This window comes from Drosophila biarmipes, chromosome 2R (assembly GCF_025231255.1).
Source record: "Drosophila biarmipes strain raj3 chromosome 2R, RU_DBia_V1.1, whole genome shotgun sequence".
Taxonomy (NCBI): domain Eukaryota; kingdom Metazoa; phylum Arthropoda; class Insecta; order Diptera; family Drosophilidae; genus Drosophila; species Drosophila biarmipes.
Window position 1 is genome coordinate 9,756,122 of NC_066615.1, and position 19,083 is coordinate 9,775,204.

At 48.2% G+C, this 19,083-nt stretch overlaps 6 protein-coding genes across 6 annotated transcripts; 4 read left to right on the forward strand and 2 right to left on the reverse strand.

The window, feature by feature from the left end:
• The first annotated feature begins 54 nt into the window (after positions 1-54).
• LOC108029952 (nose resistant to fluoxetine protein 6) lies at positions 55-5,533 on the forward strand. Its single transcript, XM_017102454.3, has 6 exons — positions 55-242; positions 2,362-2,722; positions 3,100-3,937; positions 4,002-4,367; positions 4,751-5,294; positions 5,359-5,533. The coding sequence occupies exons 2-6, from the start codon at positions 2,389-2,391 to the stop codon at positions 5,482-5,484; spliced, it is 2,208 nt and encodes a 735-aa protein (XP_016957943.1). The 5' UTR covers positions 55-242; positions 2,362-2,388; the 3' UTR covers positions 5,485-5,533.
• A 334-nt stretch (positions 5,534-5,867) lies between these two features.
• LOC108030141 (uncharacterized) lies at positions 5,868-7,712 on the forward strand. Its single transcript, XM_017102856.3, has 2 exons — positions 5,868-7,218; positions 7,277-7,712. Exons 1-2 carry the CDS (start codon positions 6,010-6,012, stop codon positions 7,631-7,633), a joined length of 1,566 nt encoding a protein of 521 aa, XP_016958345.1. The 5' UTR covers positions 5,868-6,009; the 3' UTR covers positions 7,634-7,712.
• On the reverse strand, positions 7,671-9,051 carry LOC108030144 (uncharacterized). Its single transcript, XM_017102860.3, has 3 exons — positions 8,395-9,051; positions 8,151-8,334; positions 7,671-8,096 (listed from the first exon to the last, which is right to left on the reverse strand). Exons 1-3 carry the CDS (start codon positions 8,968-8,970, stop codon positions 7,729-7,731), a joined length of 1,128 nt encoding a protein of 375 aa, XP_016958349.1. The 5' UTR covers positions 8,971-9,051; the 3' UTR covers positions 7,671-7,728.
• A 63-nt stretch (positions 9,052-9,114) lies between these two features.
• Positions 9,115-10,226, forward strand: LOC108030145 (V-type proton ATPase subunit D 1). Its single transcript, XM_017102861.2, has one exon. The coding sequence runs from the start codon at positions 9,229-9,231 to the stop codon at positions 9,967-9,969; it is 741 nt and encodes a 246-aa protein (XP_016958350.1). The 5' UTR covers positions 9,115-9,228; the 3' UTR covers positions 9,970-10,226.
• A 156-nt stretch (positions 10,227-10,382) lies between these two features.
• On the forward strand, positions 10,383-12,129 carry LOC108030142 (translation initiation factor eIF-2B subunit gamma). The gene is made up of 4 exons (XM_017102858.3): positions 10,383-10,633; positions 10,696-11,204; positions 11,260-11,400; positions 11,468-12,129. Exons 1-4 carry the CDS (start codon positions 10,477-10,479, stop codon positions 12,032-12,034), a joined length of 1,374 nt encoding a protein of 457 aa, XP_016958347.1. The 5' UTR covers positions 10,383-10,476; the 3' UTR covers positions 12,035-12,129.
• On the reverse strand, positions 12,040-17,830 carry LOC108030143 (GATA zinc finger domain-containing protein 10). Its single transcript, XM_017102859.3, has 3 exons — positions 17,616-17,830; positions 13,192-13,644; positions 12,040-13,133 (listed from the first exon to the last, which is right to left on the reverse strand). Exons 1-3 carry the CDS (start codon positions 17,618-17,620, stop codon positions 12,275-12,277), a joined length of 1,317 nt encoding a protein of 438 aa, XP_016958348.1. The 5' UTR covers positions 17,621-17,830; the 3' UTR covers positions 12,040-12,274.
• Positions 17,831-19,083: the final 1,253 nt, after the last annotated feature.

A 19,083-nucleotide genomic window follows, 5' to 3' on the forward strand; every position in this document is an offset into this window, starting at 1 on the left:
TTTATAAAGGTTTGGCCCGCCGCGAAGGGTCACAGTATCTCGGAAAGACGCGGAGCTGCGAGAGTCGCGCTAAATCGAAAATAAGGAATATATATAGCACAAACTTCGGTTTCGTTTCCCAACATTACAATTGAAGTATAAATAAACAAGCCGAAAAATAACAAAGGAAACTCTATTACCCACGAGGCAGGTCCAAGGACGGTTCTACATTGATTGGACACTTGTTGGCGCCGCCCCTGAAAGTAGGTCAATTTCATTCGTTTGAAGCTTGCTTAGATCCGGGATTTGTATCAATCGCACGCCTTGACCCCCAATCGCCAAGCAAAACACAGTGGAAAGGGAGCAAAAAATAAATCTGCATCTCCCATAAGCCACTTCCATTAATAACTACAAGAAATCGCACACGCAAATCGGCAAACTTGGCAAAGCCAGAGCCAGTTGGCGAATATTAGTTACAAAACCGTCGTCGGGCCAAACTGGGCGATCGGGAGCCGATCCGCTGGCAAAGTTAAGGTTAAGGTTCATTTGCATAGCAGATACAACAAAGACCGATGCGAAACCAAGCGCAGATTTACAATTTACCCTTGAAACGGTTTCATCGAAAACCCATTAGCTGCCATAAAATGCAAACTCGCCATCGGGGCTTACATCTGCCAGTCTCTGACGACGTCTTCGAGTGGAAGGAAAACATTGGCAGTGGGATATATCATACTCGTTTTTATTAGGTTTTGGCCCACGCCTGCGCCAAATTGGCAAAACGCCCGGGGACCTCTTCTCGAATTTCTACCTCAATCGGCCTAAGCAAACATCAGTTGGGATGAGTATTTTGGGCAAACAAACACCAGCTCGTGGGCTTTCGCGGGGTGGGTTTAATTTATGCCTGTAAGTTCTCAAGCACGTGTTCATCCCCTGCCCAAAGAAGTCTATCTTGGGATCGTGAACAATATTTACCAGACACACGCGCCCTAGTCGTGCACCTCTGGAGTTTCGGCAGCAGCAGGTGCCAGCAATAAAGGCAGTGACACTGAACTTGGGACATCAATAGTGGGTACTTGAGTTCCCGTGAATCGACGCGAGTGACAAGTTCGACTGATTTCTGCCTTTGGCAGCCCATAGACCTTCAGGTGACTGTTCGTTGTTGGCACCGTTTCCACCCGAATCAAACTAATCCGATACTTCGGAGCTGACATTGGGACGCACTTACCGCTCGGATGCGGCTAATTGATGTTTGAATTGAACTCCACCTTGCACTTGGATTACCATTACCAGCTCCATGTTCTGCGATCAGTCGACCGGCAGGTGTACTTCCCCTATTTAACACTTGTGTCCCTAAAGCTTTTCTAAGAAATATTTAGGTCTTACACATACATACACTTCCCAAAGGAAGATCTGACGAACGTTGAAAAATGACAGTATCCATAGTTAAGGACAGCTCCCTTATAATTTGTGAAAGAAAAAAGGAAATAGTAACATAACCCCTAGCTTAACCATCTAACATGACTGGTTGTGGGACTTATTCGCGAATTCTTTAGATTCTCATAAGCATAAGTTAAGATTATTGGTATCTATAGTTAAAATCATCACCGTAATAATTTGTGAAAGAAAAAAGGAAACAGTAACCCTAACCCTAGCTTGATCAACCAAAATGATTTTTGGGACTTATTCGCGAATTCTTTAGATTCTCATTAGCTAAGATAAGATGTGATGTGATGAACGTTAAAAATTGTTAGTATCTACAGTCAAACCATCATCGTAATAATTTGTAAAGGAAAAAGTATCCTCTAACCCAACTTAATCCAGCAAAAATTATAGTTTTCGGATTTTATCGCGAATTCTTTAGACTCTCATTAGCTTAGATAAGATCTGATGAACGTTAAAAAATGTTAGTATCTACAGTCAAACCATCATCGTAATAATTTGTAAAAAAAAGAAAGAAGTATCCTCTAACCCATCTTAATCCAGCAAAATTAATAGTTTTCGGATTTTATCGCGAATTCTTCAGACCCCATTTAGATAAGATTAATTTGAAGTCGTCAACATGGTCAATATTAATTAATTGTGAAACGCGAGACGGCATGTTAGAAAGTCGGTTCCAGTAAGAAGGTCGCTTTTTCGAAACAGATCGGTAATCGACGAAACTACTAAGTTGGGCAAGATCTGAAAGGGTGACCCTAGGTGATCACTGGGCCACCATGCCCATACCTAAGTTACGGCTCTGTGAGATCGTAAATGCTTTCCGGTAGGAAGTCGTCGCAACCTTGTTTGTTTGTCCCTCCTTGAGGGCTGCCTCTGTTTTTCCTAACATGGGAGTGGAGTGCTCGTATTGATGGGCAAACAATTAAACACCTCTTACTTTTCCAGCTGCCGCTTCGTCAGCGGTCCATTGGCATGGAAAGCCACTGCAAGTGGGTCTTAATCATCGGCATCTGGGCCCTAGTGGCCGATGCTGCCGTGAACGATACCGCCAGCTTGCGACAGCATCGCTACGACTACGGACCTTTCAATGGCAGCCTGGAACTGGCCACGGATGTTATCACATCGGACACCAAGAGGGGCGAAGGATCTGCCGTCCAGTTGCCACACGAACCCCATCTCATCCGGAGCTCCGTCATCTTTGGGCTAACCAAAGTGGCCAACGAGAGCAATGTGAGTCCCAGCTGCCACAACCACCTGAAGCTGGTGCAGAGGGGAGTTCTCAGCAAACAACCTTGGGCCATCAAGGGTGAGTAACAGAAAATTGAGCACAATTTGATTTCAGACACATAAGGTCCTTTAAGTCCTGCAATAGGCGAGCATTGTTATTGGCACGTTATGAACTAAAATTTAACATACTAAGTTGTAAATAAATTGTACTATTATTTTTTTGTTTTTAACCGTCTTTATAGGGTTAACAGACTTGATAGACTTCAAACTTAGATCTTGAAAACAATTAAAAATGTTAACTGTCTTAACTGTCTTATTATGGACTTTAAGATCAGGTCTTAAAAAGGAATTATATATAGTGTTAAACTTAATAAAAAAATGGCTGGACTTAAGACTTTTCTAGTATGGTAAATACGATCACATTGTCATCAGAAACACTTTTTTCTTAAATTCCAGTTCTTGATGCGTCGGGAACCAAGCCATCTGGATTCGTCTTCGGCCAGAACTACTGGCTGGGGAGTCGGGAGGCGTGTCATGGTGTGCAGAGGCCCGTGGGCATCACCTTGTCGCGGCACTACGAGCGCGTGATGCACTACAGCATCCTGACGCAGAGTGCACCCTTTGAGATGGACTACCGGGTGATATACCTTCGCCACCGGTCGCCGTGGCAGGTGGAGATCAAGGTGATGTCCGAGCAGGTGCTGCACATCGGCCTGTGCCTGCCCAGCTCCTGTGGCTCCGAGGAGGTGAAGCAACTGACCAGGGACTATGTGGCAGACAGCTCGTTCGCCGAGGACGACATCTTTGACATGAAGCCGGAGGTGCTCTACATGAAGGATCTCCAGCTGAGCGCGAACTTCTTCCAGCGGCTCACTTTCCGGCTGGTGGTGGCCGCCATCCTGGTGACCGGAGCCCTGATGGTCTGTGCCCAGCAATTGCGGGTGGTTAAGGGGGCCGATGATCCGGATCAGGGTTTGGCTCCCGTGGAATCGGAGCTCTGGCAGGCAATGGATTCCCTCTTGAAAAGGGAACCTGTTCAGAAATTCGTGTCCTGCTTCGATTTGGCGAACAATTGGAAGAAGATCGCGGCCATGAGACCCAATCAGCCGGGGGAGATTCCCATCATGAATGGGCTGCGATCCGTGTGCGCCATCTGGATCCTCACGTTCCACGTGATGTGGTACATGTACTTCACGGTGCACAACAAAACATTGCTGCTCTCCTACGCCGAGCAGTTGTTCTTCCAGTACGTCTCTACGGCCCCGCTCCTCGTGGATGTCTTCTTTACCATCAGGTAAATATTATCAGACAAAAATCTTTGGAATAACTTAAAGAAATATTTATTTTATAATTTTTAGTGGCTTCCTGCAAACTTACAACTTCCTGAGGAACACCAAGCAGCTGGAGGCGGTGCGCCTCAATGGTCTGTGGGGCAATGTGAAGCTCTTTGGAAAGCTGCTGTTCCACCGCTACCTGAGATTGGGTCCGCTCTACCTGGTGGTGATGGGCAGCGTGGACTTGGCCTTCGCCTACATCGGAGACGTTTCCGTTTTCCACATCAACGAGAGGTTCGACGAACTGTGTCCCCAGTACTGGTGGAGGAACGTGCTCTTCATCCAGAACCTCTTCGACCACCAGGAGATGTGTGCCAACTGGAGCTGGAGTCTGGCCTGCGACATGCAGTTCTTCCTGCTGGCGAACATTGTGCTCTTCATTTACGCCAAGTAAGTCGCGTTTTTATCAGTTATTAATCAGCGATCCAAAATAATTTCGAATCAATTTGATAATCACTAAAATAAAAATTATTGATTAATACAAGGATCAATTTTAAGTTTAAGAAAAAAGGAAAAAAATTAATTTTGAAAATTGTAATTTTTAATTTGTTTATTACTTTAAAAACACTCCGAATTTAAAATGCATGAAAAGTAGGAAAGTATCCCAAAACTTTTCTTGAAATATAATAATTTCCACACTTGTTTTAAAATTTTTGCAAAACCGTCAAATATATACAAAGTAAATCGGTAAAATAATTAAAGAGTAGGATTAATGTAAATTACACTAAATAATTCCATTAATTTAACTTTATTTTCACTATTTTCCTGTGCAGGCAACCCAAGCTGGCCAAGGGACTGACGCTCTCTGGACTTGTGGCCACCATAACCTGGTCCTACGGTATCGGGATCACCAGCAAGTTCGAGTTCTCCTTCGACTCCACCTACTTGACTGGCACCCAGATCTACACGAGTCCCTTCGTGAGAGTTCTGCCTTACATTGTGGGTGCAATAGCCGCCTGGTTTTTCCAGGAGAAGGGCTTCCAGTTGGAGATGAGCGAACGGCGAACCCGTCGCTATTGGCACCTGAGTCTCAAGGTGTTCGTAGGCTGTATCTACGCCACGGTGAAGCGGGACCTGGGTACCCTGATCACCATATCGCTGTTCGTCCTGGGACGGGGACTCTTCTCCCTAACCGTCTGCTGGATGATCGTGGGCAGTGCGGCCGGAACTGGAGTCTGGTGGTCTCGACTGCTGGAGGCCAAGTTCTTTCAGCACCTGAACCGTCTGTCCTACGCAATTTATCTACTGAATCCCCTGGTGATTGCCCTCGTCTACAGTCTGACCAATACGAGTTCTGCAGCCGATCCCTTCCTGCTGGTGAGTGATCTTCATTTTTAATACTGTTTTTCTTAACTAATGTTTTATTTTTTGTATATTTTAGAGCGTCGTCTGCTGCGGCTTTTCGATAATCGTCTATCTTGCATCCATCGCCTTTTCGCTGGCTTTTGAGCTGCCCTATAGCAATCTGTCCAGCTTGCTGCTAAAGGGAAAACCAAAAACCTCATAAACTGTGATTACCTCCTTATATTAGCATTGCACCTAAGTCACTTATTGATAAGAAAGTATGGTTTTAACAAAGATTTCGTTTATAATAACATTTTGCGTTTTTACTTTCTGCTTTCACCGGATGTGGTGGGTTTGTGTCTCTGCTAAGTGAGTATTTAGAACACATAAGTTTTACACGGAAATTGTTTTAGTTTTTTGCGATGAACTCAAATTTTTAATGGCTACTAAGGGTCGGCTTATGCAAGCACGAAAAATAATTAAAAAACCAAGAAAATCAGTGTAAAATTAATTTCCCGCCAAGGACTGAAAGTGTGACCAGCAAAGTTCACTTAAAAATAAAAGCTTTTATCACTAATTTTCAAAAAGCGTTTTGGTTTGCCTTAGTAGAAAACAACGGTCACACTGACCGCGTCTTAAAAAAATATAAAAAGTATTGACCAAAAAATATTGATTATTGCCCACTGCCGATTGCGTCCTGCCAAAAGACACCGTGAGCCAGTAACTCCACACCCAGATCCAGATCGACATGCCCAAGGAAGACGCGGAGCCATCGGCCGGTAGCGTTCCAGTGGTCGCCAAGGAGAGCGATGTGCCTCCCGCGGAAAATGCGACCCACAAGGAGAACGACGCGTCTGCCCCAGCCTCTGCCAGCGCCAGCAGCGCCTCGACCACGCCCCCGCCCGGCCAGGACGACGCCGAGGAGGCGGAGCTGCTGGAGCGGATGCGCGGCGATGCAGTGGGCAACACGATGTTCAGCAGTCGCTTCATCCTGCAGACGGTGATGAAACTGGTGGAGCTGCAGCCCGAATCGCCACTGGAACAGCAGCTGGAGGACGACCTGTGCAAGGTGTGGGACATGTCGGTGTCCCCCGAAGTGGTCACCCTGCTGCTGGAAAACGAGGCAATCGATCCGATCATGTACTCCCTGATGGCCGGCTGTGAGGATGTGCGCCTCTACGAGATTCTCATCGGCCTGCTGGGCAACATGTGCGCCCAGGTGGAGTGCGCCGAGCTGCTCACCTGCAATCACAGCACGATGGAGACGCTGTTCAAGCTGACCAACTGCATGGACACCGCCATGCTGATCCAGCTGATGCGACTCTTCCAGTACATCATGGCCCACGTGCTTAGCGGCAAGGAGCAGTTCGCTGTGGACTGGTACGTCTGCTTTGCTGCCTTCGAAAACTCCGCGCAGAATCTTGGCAGGATTCTGCAGCAGTCCGTTAGCGATGAACTGCTGATAGCGGCGCTGAAGGCCACCAATGCTGTGCTGGCCAGTTGTGCTCTGGTGGAGGAGGAGAATGCCAAGACAACACTGAATCTGAAGCCCTTCGCGCAGGTATTTCTTGTTCCAGAGCTCTGCGATGGCGTCAATAGCGCCTTTCTGCGACTCATGCGAGACGATCAGGCCAAGCTGGCTGACGAAGAAGCTGGCGAGGAGAACGGAGAAGCCGAAGTGCCAGCTGCCGCCCAGGACAGCGATGAAGATGCCGACGTTGGCTACGACTCGTGCGGGCCTAAAATAACCTGTGATGTGGAGATCATTCAAACCTACCTCAACATTTGCACCATTTTGGTCCAGTTGCCCGAGGCGCAAGCTTCCATGGACGTATATGCGCCCAGCATAGTCAGTTGCCTGGCGCGGATCCTGCAGTTCCTGCAGCAGCCGCTGCAACTCATTCCATTGGGTGAACGCCAGGAGGAGTATCTGGAGGATTTGGCGCACATCTGGAGTGTGAGTTCACGAATTTCCCAAAATCATTCAATGTGTAAGCTAAGTATTTCTCGTACAGCGCCTCAAGTACTTCTACCACAAGGAAGCCTTTTTAAATCTTCTGGAGCTGTGGTACAGACTCAAGCAGCACATTGATAATTACACCGGAAATGACCCAGAGACCAACGACTTCGAAGAAGACGAGGAAGAGGAGGAGGACGCCCCCAAGGAGCAGTATGTGGAGAACGCCTTCAAGCTGCTGCGCCTGTTAGCCTGCATGGTGATAAAGGCGGAGAACTCGGACCTCCAAGAGATAGGCGACGAAAAGGTGCAGCTCTTTATTTCTGCGCTGAAAGCCGAAGAGAAAAATGCAATATTCTCAAAGGCCCTCGAATGCCTGAACGAAAAAGTGGACAAGGAGACGGGCCAAGCCTAAGGAACATACCTCCATAAAAGGAAAGACAAAAACTGACTGAGATTGTAGCTTGCAGCACAATATATTCGTAACTTAGTAAGTCGCTATGTCCTTAATTATGGTACTTCTGTTCCAATGGCCTGAAGTTTTTGGCGCATCATATCGCTCCACGACTGTTTGCCCAGGCGGACTCCCTTGCCGCCAGTGCTGCTCACCTGCAGACGATTTGTATTCGAATTGCTGAGTAGGAATTTGTTCTTGCCCTCGTTAAGGGCATGGGCTACATGCTCCAGTTCGGTGTTCAACTTCACTTCCGGGGCTGTCACCTCGATGTGCAGATCCTGCTCGATGGCTTGGGATATGTTGATAATAGCCTCTTCTACCAAGTTTTGGGCGTCGATTTTGTTGTGGCCCACCAGCTCCGAGAGTTGGACGTTCAGGCTGCCTCCTTTGCTCATTACTTGGAGGTTGCCATGCACACCAGCTGTAAAATTGGAATTAAGAGTACATTTGTTTGGGATTTCTTTGATTAACTTACTCATGTTGAGCTCCGCAGACTGGTGGACATGAACCTGACTGCTTTTGTGGACATTTTTCAGTTCCAGGCGTCCGGTGTGCGTCTGAAAGTTGGAGTTCTCCACATAGCAGCAGTCGGTTACAATACTGCCAGCCTTGGTAGAGCAATTCAAGCTGTCTCCTTGTAACTTGTCCATGGAAATGTTCTGGGGAGAGAACATATAACTTGGTAGTCAGGTGCGGCTTATGGCATTATGGCAGCTTACCCCATTTTGGGTCTCTATTTCGGTGATCTTCCCCAGCAGCGTGCCCTGGCAGTTGATGTTGCCATTTTCGCTGTACAGACTAATATTGGTGGCCTTAACATTCTTGGTGATGATGCCTCCCTCTGCCTTGACCTGCAGGAGCTCACTCTGGACTCCCTCCACCCGGACACTGCTCTTGGCCTGCACGGAGACATCAGAACGCACGGGAATCTGCAGGTTGCACTCGAACTGCGAGGGCTGCTCCGCCAGTTGCTTGACCACCACATTGACCACCTTGTCCTCGTCGGTTATCTTGACATCCAGCGAGACATTGGAGTTCTTGACTTGGCCACCCACCAGTTGGGCTATGAACACATCGCCACTGGTGTACAAATGCACGTCCGCAGGCTGAATGCGCAGGAATATGTCTGATTTCACGTTGATCCTGGCAAAGGGATTTACATAATGCAGGATCTCCTGGTGGACCATGCGCTTGTTGACGGCCATGACTGGTTTTATCTGCGCCCGGGACTTCTTCGCGTATTGCCGCAGGTGGTTGTTTATTTGTGGCCACCACACGCGTTGCAGCAGCATCATCGAAATGCAATCCGAACCCAAAAAATATTGTTTACTTTCAAATGCAAAATCAGCTGTGGCTGTGTGCTGGCCAACACTGTCGTTTACCGTACTTTCAAGCACTCCCTATTATCGATTTCTCCGTGGTCCTAACCAACACTGCCGTCCGTCATTTTCCAGTTGGAGTTTTTCAGTGTTCTGCGACGGTTGCACTTTTCTCGATACGCAGTTGAAAATATCTTAATATCCAGCCAATAACCGCCCGAAAAAAGCAACAAAATGTCCGGAAAAGATAGGCTACCGATTTTCCCGTCCCGTGGTGCCCAAATGTTGATGAAGGCCCGTCTGGCTGGAGCCCAGAAGGGTCACGGCCTGCTGAAGAAGAAGGCGGATGCCCTGCAGATGCGATTCCGCATGATTCTGGGCAAGATCATTGAGACCAAGACCCTGATGGGCGATGTTATGAAAGAGGCGGCCTTCTCGCTGGCCGAGGCCAAGTTCACGTCCGGCGACATCAACCAGGTGGTGCTGCAGAACGTGACCAAGGCCCAGATCAAGATCCGCACCAAGAAGGACAACGTGGCGGGCGTGACCCTGCCCGTCTTCGAGTCCTACCAGGACGGTGCCGATACCTACGAGCTGGCCGGTCTGGCCCGTGGTGGTCAGCAGCTGGCCAAGCTGAAGAAGAACTACCAGAGCGCCGTCAAGCTGCTCGTGGAGCTGGCCTCGCTCCAGACCTCGTTCGTCACCCTGGACGAAGTGATCAAGATCACCAACCGCCGTGTGAACGCTATCGAGCACGTGATCATCCCCCGTATTGACAGGACACTGGCCTACATCATCTCCGAGCTGGATGAGCTGGAGCGCGAGGAGTTCTACCGATTGAAGAAGATCCAGGACAAGAAGCGCGAGGCTCGTGTCAAGGCCGATGCCAAGAAGGCGGAGCTCCTGCAGCAGGGCATCGATGTGCGCCAGCAGGCCAACATCCTGGATGAGGGCGACGACGACGTTCTGTTCTAAGTAGTATTACCGCGGATGTGTAGATATTCCAGCAATATTATTGTTAAACTATTTTTCTGTTTCCGTTCTGTAACCGTTCCCATATTCTGCACGCAATTGTAATGATTCGCAGAGGGCAGCCACAAAAATCTTAATTGTACCTATGTAGCAAAAGTGTGTAGAGTATTCCAATAAGCAGAAAAGTATGTATTCCATTTTTGTAGTGTAGTGTAAGCTGCGCAATCCATGCATTAAAGTCTTGTTGTTTCATACGAAAAGCGTGTAGTCCTGTGAGGAGAGCAAAAAGGGAATTTTCATTGCAAGAAGGGTCATCTGACTGGTTTTATACAACAGCAAAAGCAACAAAAACAATGACGCGGTCACATGACAGCAAACATATGTCTGATTGGAAACAGTGTTGGACAACGCGCAAGGGGCCCCTTGCATTTCGATCAGCTGTTTGCGTGGCTTTTTGCGTTTGCTTTGCACGCTTTTTAGCCGAACTTTATTTAATAAAATCTCTTGAGAATGACGAATTCAGAGTTCCAGGCGGTGGTCTTTGCCGCGGGGCGTGGCACACGCTTGCCCGAAGTCCTGGGGGATGCCCCCAAGTGCCTGCTGCCCGTGGGCCCGTTTCCCCTCATCTGGTATCCACTGAATCTGCTGCAACAACACAACTTTTCAGGTAATTCCGATGATGATATGTGAAATTTGTGCTTTAACTGGTTAAATTATTTTCTCCTGCAGAGGTCATTGTGGTGGTTTTGGAGCAGGAAAAGCTGGAGATCCAGTCGGCTCTGGAAAACACCCCCCTGAAGCTGAAACTCGACTATGCCACGATTCCCGGCGACAGTGACTTCGGAACTGCGGACAGTCTGCGCTACATTTACGACAAGATCAAGTCGGACTTCCTGGTGCTCAGCTGCGACCTGGTCAGCAATGTCAGCCTGTACCCGCTGATCAACAAGTTCCGGGAGCACGATGCCGCCCTGGCGCTGCTCCTCTTCCCCAGCGGATTCGAGTCGGATGTGGTGATGCCGGGGCCCAAGAGCAAGCACAAGCCGGAACGGGATGTTATTGGCATCCATGCGGCCACCCAGAGACTGGCCTTTCTGTCCGCCGCCAGTGACTGCGAGGAAACCCTTAATATCCAGCGGCATCTGCTCCAGAACCGCGGACGACTGGATGTATACAGCCGCTTAGTGGATGCCCATGTCTATGTATTGAAAAAATGGGTCATCGATTACCTTCGTAGAGTAAGTAGTGCTGTTACGTTCAGTTATATATTCCACTAATATTGATCCTTTGTAGAAGGAGAATATATCCACTTTTAAGGGCGAGTTTCTGCCGCACTTGATCAAGAAACAGCACTCCAAACGACCGCTTAAAGTAGTCCAAGATACCACCTCCGAAGTGGGCGTCATCACCAAGAATGAGGATAACGTTCTGCATGTAAGTATACCTTGAACTCTTGGTAGACAAGGATATATATTTATTAATCTTCCACCCTTCCCCCCAGTACGTGCCCCACTCCATTCTGGACCAGAAGATCACGCAGACCTCTCTGTTCAATCAATCTCTTTCCCAAGCTCCCTATCATGGCGACGTGGTCCGCTGCTATGGTATCCAGGCTCCCAAGGAGGCAATAGGAGTGCGGGTCAACAACACCTTGAGCTTCTTGGCCATCAATCGCAAGTTGGCCAGCATCTGGAACGAACTGTGCGGCGAGAAGCACCCACTAATCTCGCCCGGAGCCCTGGTTAAGTCCACCCAAACAAAGGAGATCATAGCTGCCGACAATGCCAAGTTGTCCGAGAAGACCTCACTGAACTTCAGCGTTTTCGGACCGAATTGCATCATTAATCCTAAGAACATTGTGGCCAACTCGCTCATCATGTCCAATGCCGTTGTGGAGGAGGGCTGCAACATCGACAACTGCATCATCGGCCACCGGGCGCAGGTGAAGAGCGGATCCGTGCTGAAGAACTGCATCATTGGACCCAACTACGTGGTGGAGGAGGGCACCCACAGCCAGGCGGCGCACCTGTCCAACGCGGACCAGTTCATGGAGATAGACATACAGTGAGCGGCTAACTTAATGTGGCTTCCTTTATTAACGAATTGAGTTAGAAGGCGGATTCTTCTAGCAGGACATTAAATATTACAAATAGGTACACAAAACTCGCGCAAGGTTTTTCGGGCCTGACAGACAGCTGCGGGGGCGAGAGCTTAAAGCTACTTAGAGAAGGGGAATGTACACGAGAGGTGGACGTTGGATCCGAGGGAACGACAAGACTGTTTTCTGCTCACTCCTCCGCCATCCTCCTCACTTCCTCCGCTCGTAGAGGTACTCATCCTCATAATACCTCGGCGTTGTGGCAATGAACACCTGCGGCCGGCGCTGCTGTAGCGATATGTTGATCTCCTCGGGCGTGCGGAAGACCTGCTGTTGTTGCTGCTGCAAGTGCTGCAGCTGGGGGGCGGTGGTGAAGAAGCGGTACGGTGCCGGCGTCACGGTCGGCGCCAGCGTCTGTGGCCTCTGCTGGTGGAGCTGCAATTGGGGCTGGTGCAGCTGATGCAACTGCAACTGGGGCTGGACTGTGGTCACGGGCAGTGGCTTCCGGTAGGCCAGGGTAGTCGGCTGAGGTTGCGGCTGGTGGCGGATCTGCGTCACCACTTGTGGCTGAGGCTGAGCCTGTTGGTGGTGCTGCTGCGGCTGCTGCTGGTATTGTACCCTCACTTGGGGCTGCTGCTGTGGCTGCTGGTAGGCCACCACCTGGCGATGCTGCTGCTGGGGCTGTTGCTGTTGCTGCTGGTGGTGTTGCTGCTGCTGGTGGTGCTGCTGCTGCTGATGCTGGATGCGTGGCCTTGGCGCGGCGGGCAGCTCCTCCTCCTCGTCATCGTAGCGCTCGTGCTCGTAGTAGTTCTCCGGGAAGTAGCGCTCCGAGTAGCGCAGCGTCACATTGGGCTTGCTTTGGTGCTCCTGCAGGTTGATCGGCTTGTACAGGTAGTCGTTCACTATGTGGTACTTGGATGACTGCTTGCAGATGTTGTCGTGCGAGGGCGGCATGCAGATCAGGTGGATCTGGTGGAAGGTGAAGCCCTCAGGGCAGATCCACGAGTGCTTCTGGCTCTCCTGGCAGTAGTGGAACACCTCGCAGCTCAGCGATTCATCGGCATAGTATCTGAACATGAGATTAAAGTTAGGAAAGTGTAATTCATTACGTTCAGAAGTGTACCCACCCGGAGTTCCTGTCCGTGCAGCTGAAGGAGGACTTGCTCAGCAGGGTAGACAGACGGTCGGGCTCCTCCACTTCATCCTCCTCCTCCTCGCTCTCCTCGCTGAGGGGCTTCTTCAGCTGTCCCTGGATCTTGAGGAAGTTGCTCTGCTGCTTGGCATTTCGGTTGGCGTACACCTGGCGCGGTGCCTCCTCCTGATCCTCCTCGCTGTACTCATAGAGCTGGCGCTGCTGCTGCGGCTGCTGGCGGTAGGCCAGATGCGTCTGGGCCTGGGTCTCGAAGTCGTCCAGCTCCTCCTCGCCTCCGCTGGAGCTAACGTCCAGCGATCGTGCCTCGAATCCCTTCGGCTTGGCCGTGGTGGCCGTGGCCGAGGGTGCTCCAGTGGCTGCTCCCTCCGCGCAGCTGGCCCACAGGCCGGTGGCCACAGCCAGGACTAGTAGAACGCCTGACGGGATGCTGCAATGGAAGCAATGGCCAATTGATGAGTCAGCCTGCTTTATGATATGGGAAACTCTGTGGCAACCAGACAATCAACTAGAAAAACGCGGGAAAATATTTCTGCGAACCTTTTCGCGAAGATGCCGCCAAATTGCAGCCAAAGAAGGCAGCATCATCGGATCGTCATTGGCATCGGCAGCCCAGCGACCAGTTATGCAAGAGACCAGACCAGACCAGCCAGCCAGCCAGGCCAGAAAACTTGTTATAAGGCAACACGGCAAGCCAAGTCCCCCAAGATCGAAACGGGCCACGGAGTTCGCTGCATGGAGATGCAACCGCGGCTGGGAAGGCAAGGAAAGCTGGGCTCTGGGAATCACTGATCACGGTATACGCTTGTTACCCCCACCAACCACAAGCCAAAATCTAAAGATTTGGACGTTTTAGGGAACACTTGTCTGGGCTAGACCCCGGATCACAGTCTAGAGACGCAAAACTGGGACTAAATGGCAAGCATTAGCTGATATTTCCAAATATTATATTAATTTAATTTATAAATCATTATTGACACTTAGTCTTTGAAGGAAATCATCCCTTACAAACTAGTCTACCTTTCATAAATCAACATGTGATTAATAATACCTATCACCTTTAGGGATAACAAAAAGCACCTAGAAATCCACTAAACTATGTATAAGGCTGTTTTACTTAAATGGTTAGACTATTTTCTAAAGGTTTATTTATTTATGAGAATAATGTAGATGTATGCCATTTGATCAGGCACCTTTACCATACCCGTAAAGGTTCCTTGTTCCAGTTTCTACCCCCTGCCTGGGGACCCTGATCCCATAGCTCATATACCCCACCAGCAGCCGGCATGATGAAGATGCTCAGCCTGTGGCGGGTTCAATTTGAACGCCATTTACCCGAGACCCGATCGCTGACTCGACTTGGCTGAATGTCAACTGCTGTTCATACGCATGATACACGGCTACCCCCTGGCATGGGGAGGGGGAAATTCCTGGCCCGGAATCGCTGGCCAGTCCAATTAACCAATGTTACGTGCCTGCATCTAATTGGGGCCATAACGTCTAGGCCCGAGTAAGAGTAAGTCGCAAATTGTTGGGCAAGGTGAAATATGCTTGGAGCGGTGGTAATAAAAGCAAAAGTCGGACCACTGGACTTTTACTTTTCACGCCAGTCCGAGTGTCCGGCTGGGAGTGACTTTGAACCCGGCCAAGTACCCAGCGGATTGGATGCCATTCCGTTGATTTGGGCCAATAAATCTGGAGAGCGTCTTATGCAAGTATCGAATTTTCCAGCTGGCAATTTGTCAGCCTGTCGCTTGGCAGCTGCGAGTTGCAAGTTGCTAGTTGCACCTTTGAACTTTAGGAGCTGGCTAAAAGAGTGCCACTGTTGCCTGTTGCATTGTCACTGTCAGCGAACCTTTTGCGCAACCTGCCTGGGAATCCGGGGGAATCTGCCCCCGGGAATCCCACTCCAACCTCATCCGCCTCCCCATGCGCATGCCCATTCCCAGTCCCATCCCACCTGCAACTCATGCAAATAGCCGGGCGCATTCCTGGCCCGGAGTGCTCCACTTGCGCACCACTTTCGCAGTCGCAATAGCCAGCCTGTCTGCCATAAATGGGGAATTGGTTGCATGTCTCGGGATCTGTCTCTGCTTTTGGTCCAGATGCAGACGTTATCGCACAGCAGTTACATCACATAGCATAGAGCGTAAGCCATATAGCACAGAGCGGTGGAGGCGATGCGTTGATGTTGATGGTTTTCGTCGGCCCCGATCCCCTAGACCCACTTCTGGAAACCACAAGACAGGCGAAGCCGTCGGTTTCGTTATACTCGTACATTGAAGTCAGTTGAAGTTAGTTGGTTTTTTTCGCCGTGTGTGTGTGCGCCACCGGGGTTTTCTTGCGTTTGGAACTCGGACTATATTTGATTTTGATTTCCTTAATGTTGGGTGTGCGTCATGTTAGGCGGGCATTTTTGGGGTGACATAAGCGCCGGTCTAGGATTACGACATTTGGCAGCCGCGGCTGCACCTGCATTTTGATAAGTGTGTGCTGCCCGCTTGTATAACTCACTGGGCATTTTCCTTGGGGAGCAGGCAGAGAACCAAGAGCCTGGCCCGGTCCACTTAGCGCCACAATCGTTTTCGGCCGCCCGCTGTTTTCCGTCCATTTCAATTTCAATTCCCATTTCCATTTCCATTTCGCGGCTCCTTAGCATGTAATCGGTTCGAGTTCGTTGCCTAAGTCTTTTGTTTTCACTTGCCGTACTTTATTCGAGTGCTTAATTAAACACTGGCTCGTTAACACAGCTCCCGATGCCATTAAACTGTGTGAAACATGAAAGCCCAGAAATAAACCACACTGCACGGCATTAAATTCGTTTTTCCACTTCTTCGTAGTTATTTTTGTGTTTTGTGTAACAAATTAAGCACTGTTAATGTGCGTGCAGTCGGGGCGGTTTTTAATGTGCTGGAATTTAACGTTTGCCTGATTTCGGGCATCTGGGATAATGTGCCGCCATAATGGCCTGGCAATGGATTTTATGTTCCACCGTTTTTCTCTTTTGTGTCTCTATGCAGTGGTAGTTTTCACAAATCACAAATCGGCGACCTTCACTTTGGGCTGCCTTAAGTGGGTGTGCTTTTCGTTGGCCTGCCTCGATGACGGGCGAAATCCAAGTCGAGCCGAGGCAAACATAAGCGAAAGAAATCAATTCGATGGCAATTTATTAATTGCGCCCCAGACAACAACACACCCCAGCAAAAGTGACCAAAAATCGAAAGCCACTAAGTACACCGGAGGCGGTGGAGGTGGGCGTGGCCGGCAGCACGCTTGGGCAATTGCGCATTTCTTGGCGTCGCTGTAATTCCAAACGTTGAAATATTGCGTATACGCCACATGCGTCGCAGTGCGTGCATTTGATACAATTGCCGCTCATATTCGCAGTCACTTATATAATGGCCCAGGGCATGAGTAATCCACACGACCGGGCTTTTAGAAAGGACCAGCTTTGTGATGCAATCTGTCACGGAGATTGGATCTCCCCATGTCCAGCAGGCGTGACCGTTCCGAGTCCTAATCGATTGATCTAGTCTCGGACATCCGATTGGCACAATGCAAACATAAATTAAAGCCACGAGATCAAGAGATTGGCTAATCTACACAGGGACCAAAAATCTTGAAAAATGATTGATGTTTAATTTGGAATGGAAAACTATATATCACTAATATAAAATGGGTGTGCTCATAACCGAAAATCGGGGGCTTTCGTTTAGGGCAAGCAAAACGATTATAATTCTATAAGCTGTATTGTCTATAAAGTGGTTTTGCCCAGAATATTCTGGAGTTTTGTAAAATAGTCTATCAAAATAAACCGTGACTTCTTTGTATTTCGTTCCCCAAAGAATTCAATTAATTTAATTTAAGTATGTTCATAAAATATACCTTATATGAACATTTTTCTTTAATCCACAAAACTCCTTGTATTTTTAGCGTGGTAAAATGAACCCCTTCCAAAGAAATCCCAACTTTTTTCCTGTGCAACAACTCATATAAATAAGTACAAGTATCCCCCTGGGTTTAAGGCAGCTGCCTCAATGAACTGTCGGCGAACAAAAGCGAAAACTCCCACGCCAAAAACACACACCGACAGAAAGCGAACCGAAAAGATATAGAAGGAAAAGCCAGAGCAACAACGGTTTGGGCTGGGGTTTCTGTCTCTGTTACGTATGTCGCTGCTGGGTTTTGAAATCGCCCGAAAGAATATTTCGTGGTTGCCAAGTGGCCAAGTGGCCCAGAAAATTGGGCCGAGAGAACCCCCGAGACCGAGACAATACCGAAAATGTTAGTTATCGGTTGCAGCGACTGCAGCACGAATTTGTGGCCGCGAGGCAGGCCAAGTCCAGGTTCAGATCCAGGTTCGGACCACGATTCATAGTATCCAGTGGGTGTAGAACTTACTGCATTCTGGGGCGATCGCTTCGTATCGGTATCCAGGTATCCAGGTATCCAAGTAATCCAAATAGTTTTGGCTCCGGACCACACACTGCACTCACTGGGGGATCGGATGGGTTCACTTTACGAGTCGAGTGTCTGTCTCTTGCTCTTCTATTTATCACTAGTTGCACTGGGCAGCTCGGCTCTTCTTCTAGCTGCTGCTGCTAACGGTTCACTCGTCTGGCTCGAACAACTAAATGAATGACTTTCTTTGGCTTGTTTATGTTTTATACCAAAAAGTACCCGGGCAGCCGAAGCCGCCCATTGAGAGGCTAGGTTTGGCCGAGAGAACGGCCACTTCTCAGTGCCCCAGGTCTTCTCTCTCGCAGCCGCGGCTCTCCGGTTCTCCGCTTCTCTTTCTCAGCCCAGCTCAGGTCTCAAAACTCGGCTCAAAAGACTCGGCCAGTTGAGTGGAGTTTTCCTCATTGCCGTCAAGTTCGTTTCTTAAGTCTTTTGATTTGCACCACAAGAAAAATATTATTTAACAAGTAAATGATTGTGGTTATGGGTAGAAACAAGTTTAAAAACAGTAAATTACTTTTCTTAGACTATTTCCAGTTAAATTTATATTTTCTAATTTGGTAAAAAAGGTGAAGGATTTGGTTTTTTCAGACATAATACATTCAACGACTCTTGCATTATTCGTTTTTGTTGTATTTATTTTCTTTATTGTGCTTACTGACTCTTTAACTAACTAACTCTTAATTAACTTTTAAGAAATTTAAAATAAAAATTTAATATATTTTGGTAATGGTAAATAATATATTTTTATGAAATTCGCAAGATTAAAGTTAGACGGTTTTAAAATGATCCTAATCCTTTATTTTTGTTGGCTAACGTTTTTTAAAGAAAATTTTAACATAACTATTATAATTATAAACAATAATTATTTAATACTTTTTGGTAATGGGAAAATATATATTTGTAATCCTTTTTAAAGATAAAATATAGACAGTTCTAAAATGTTCATTACCCTTAATACAGCGTACTTATTTGTTATGTTTTTTTTTTATAAAACATTTGCGGATTAATCCAAGGAAAATCTTCACCGTGTCCGCTGACAGGGATTTGGTTTTAGGCTTGCCCATTAGTCATAAACCAATTGATATTACTCATACAGGCCAGTTCAATACGTATCGCCCGAGAGATCTGTAACTGTTTGGGGTTTCGAAAATGCCTTCCACACATTTGCATCCATCAGATACACTTAAGTGGCCGTCGAACGCCAGGTAGAAGCCGCTCAGATATAGTGTAATTAACATTTTCGCTGTTGATTTTCTCAGCCTTCGCTGCGCATTTTGCATGTTTGCTATTTTCAATACAAGTTGCAGCAGCGGCAGCAGATAAAAAAGAAATAAAAATCATTTGCGCCGGTTTCTTCAACGAGGCTGCGACTTCTACTACGAGTACGACTGCGACTGAGATGCTCCCA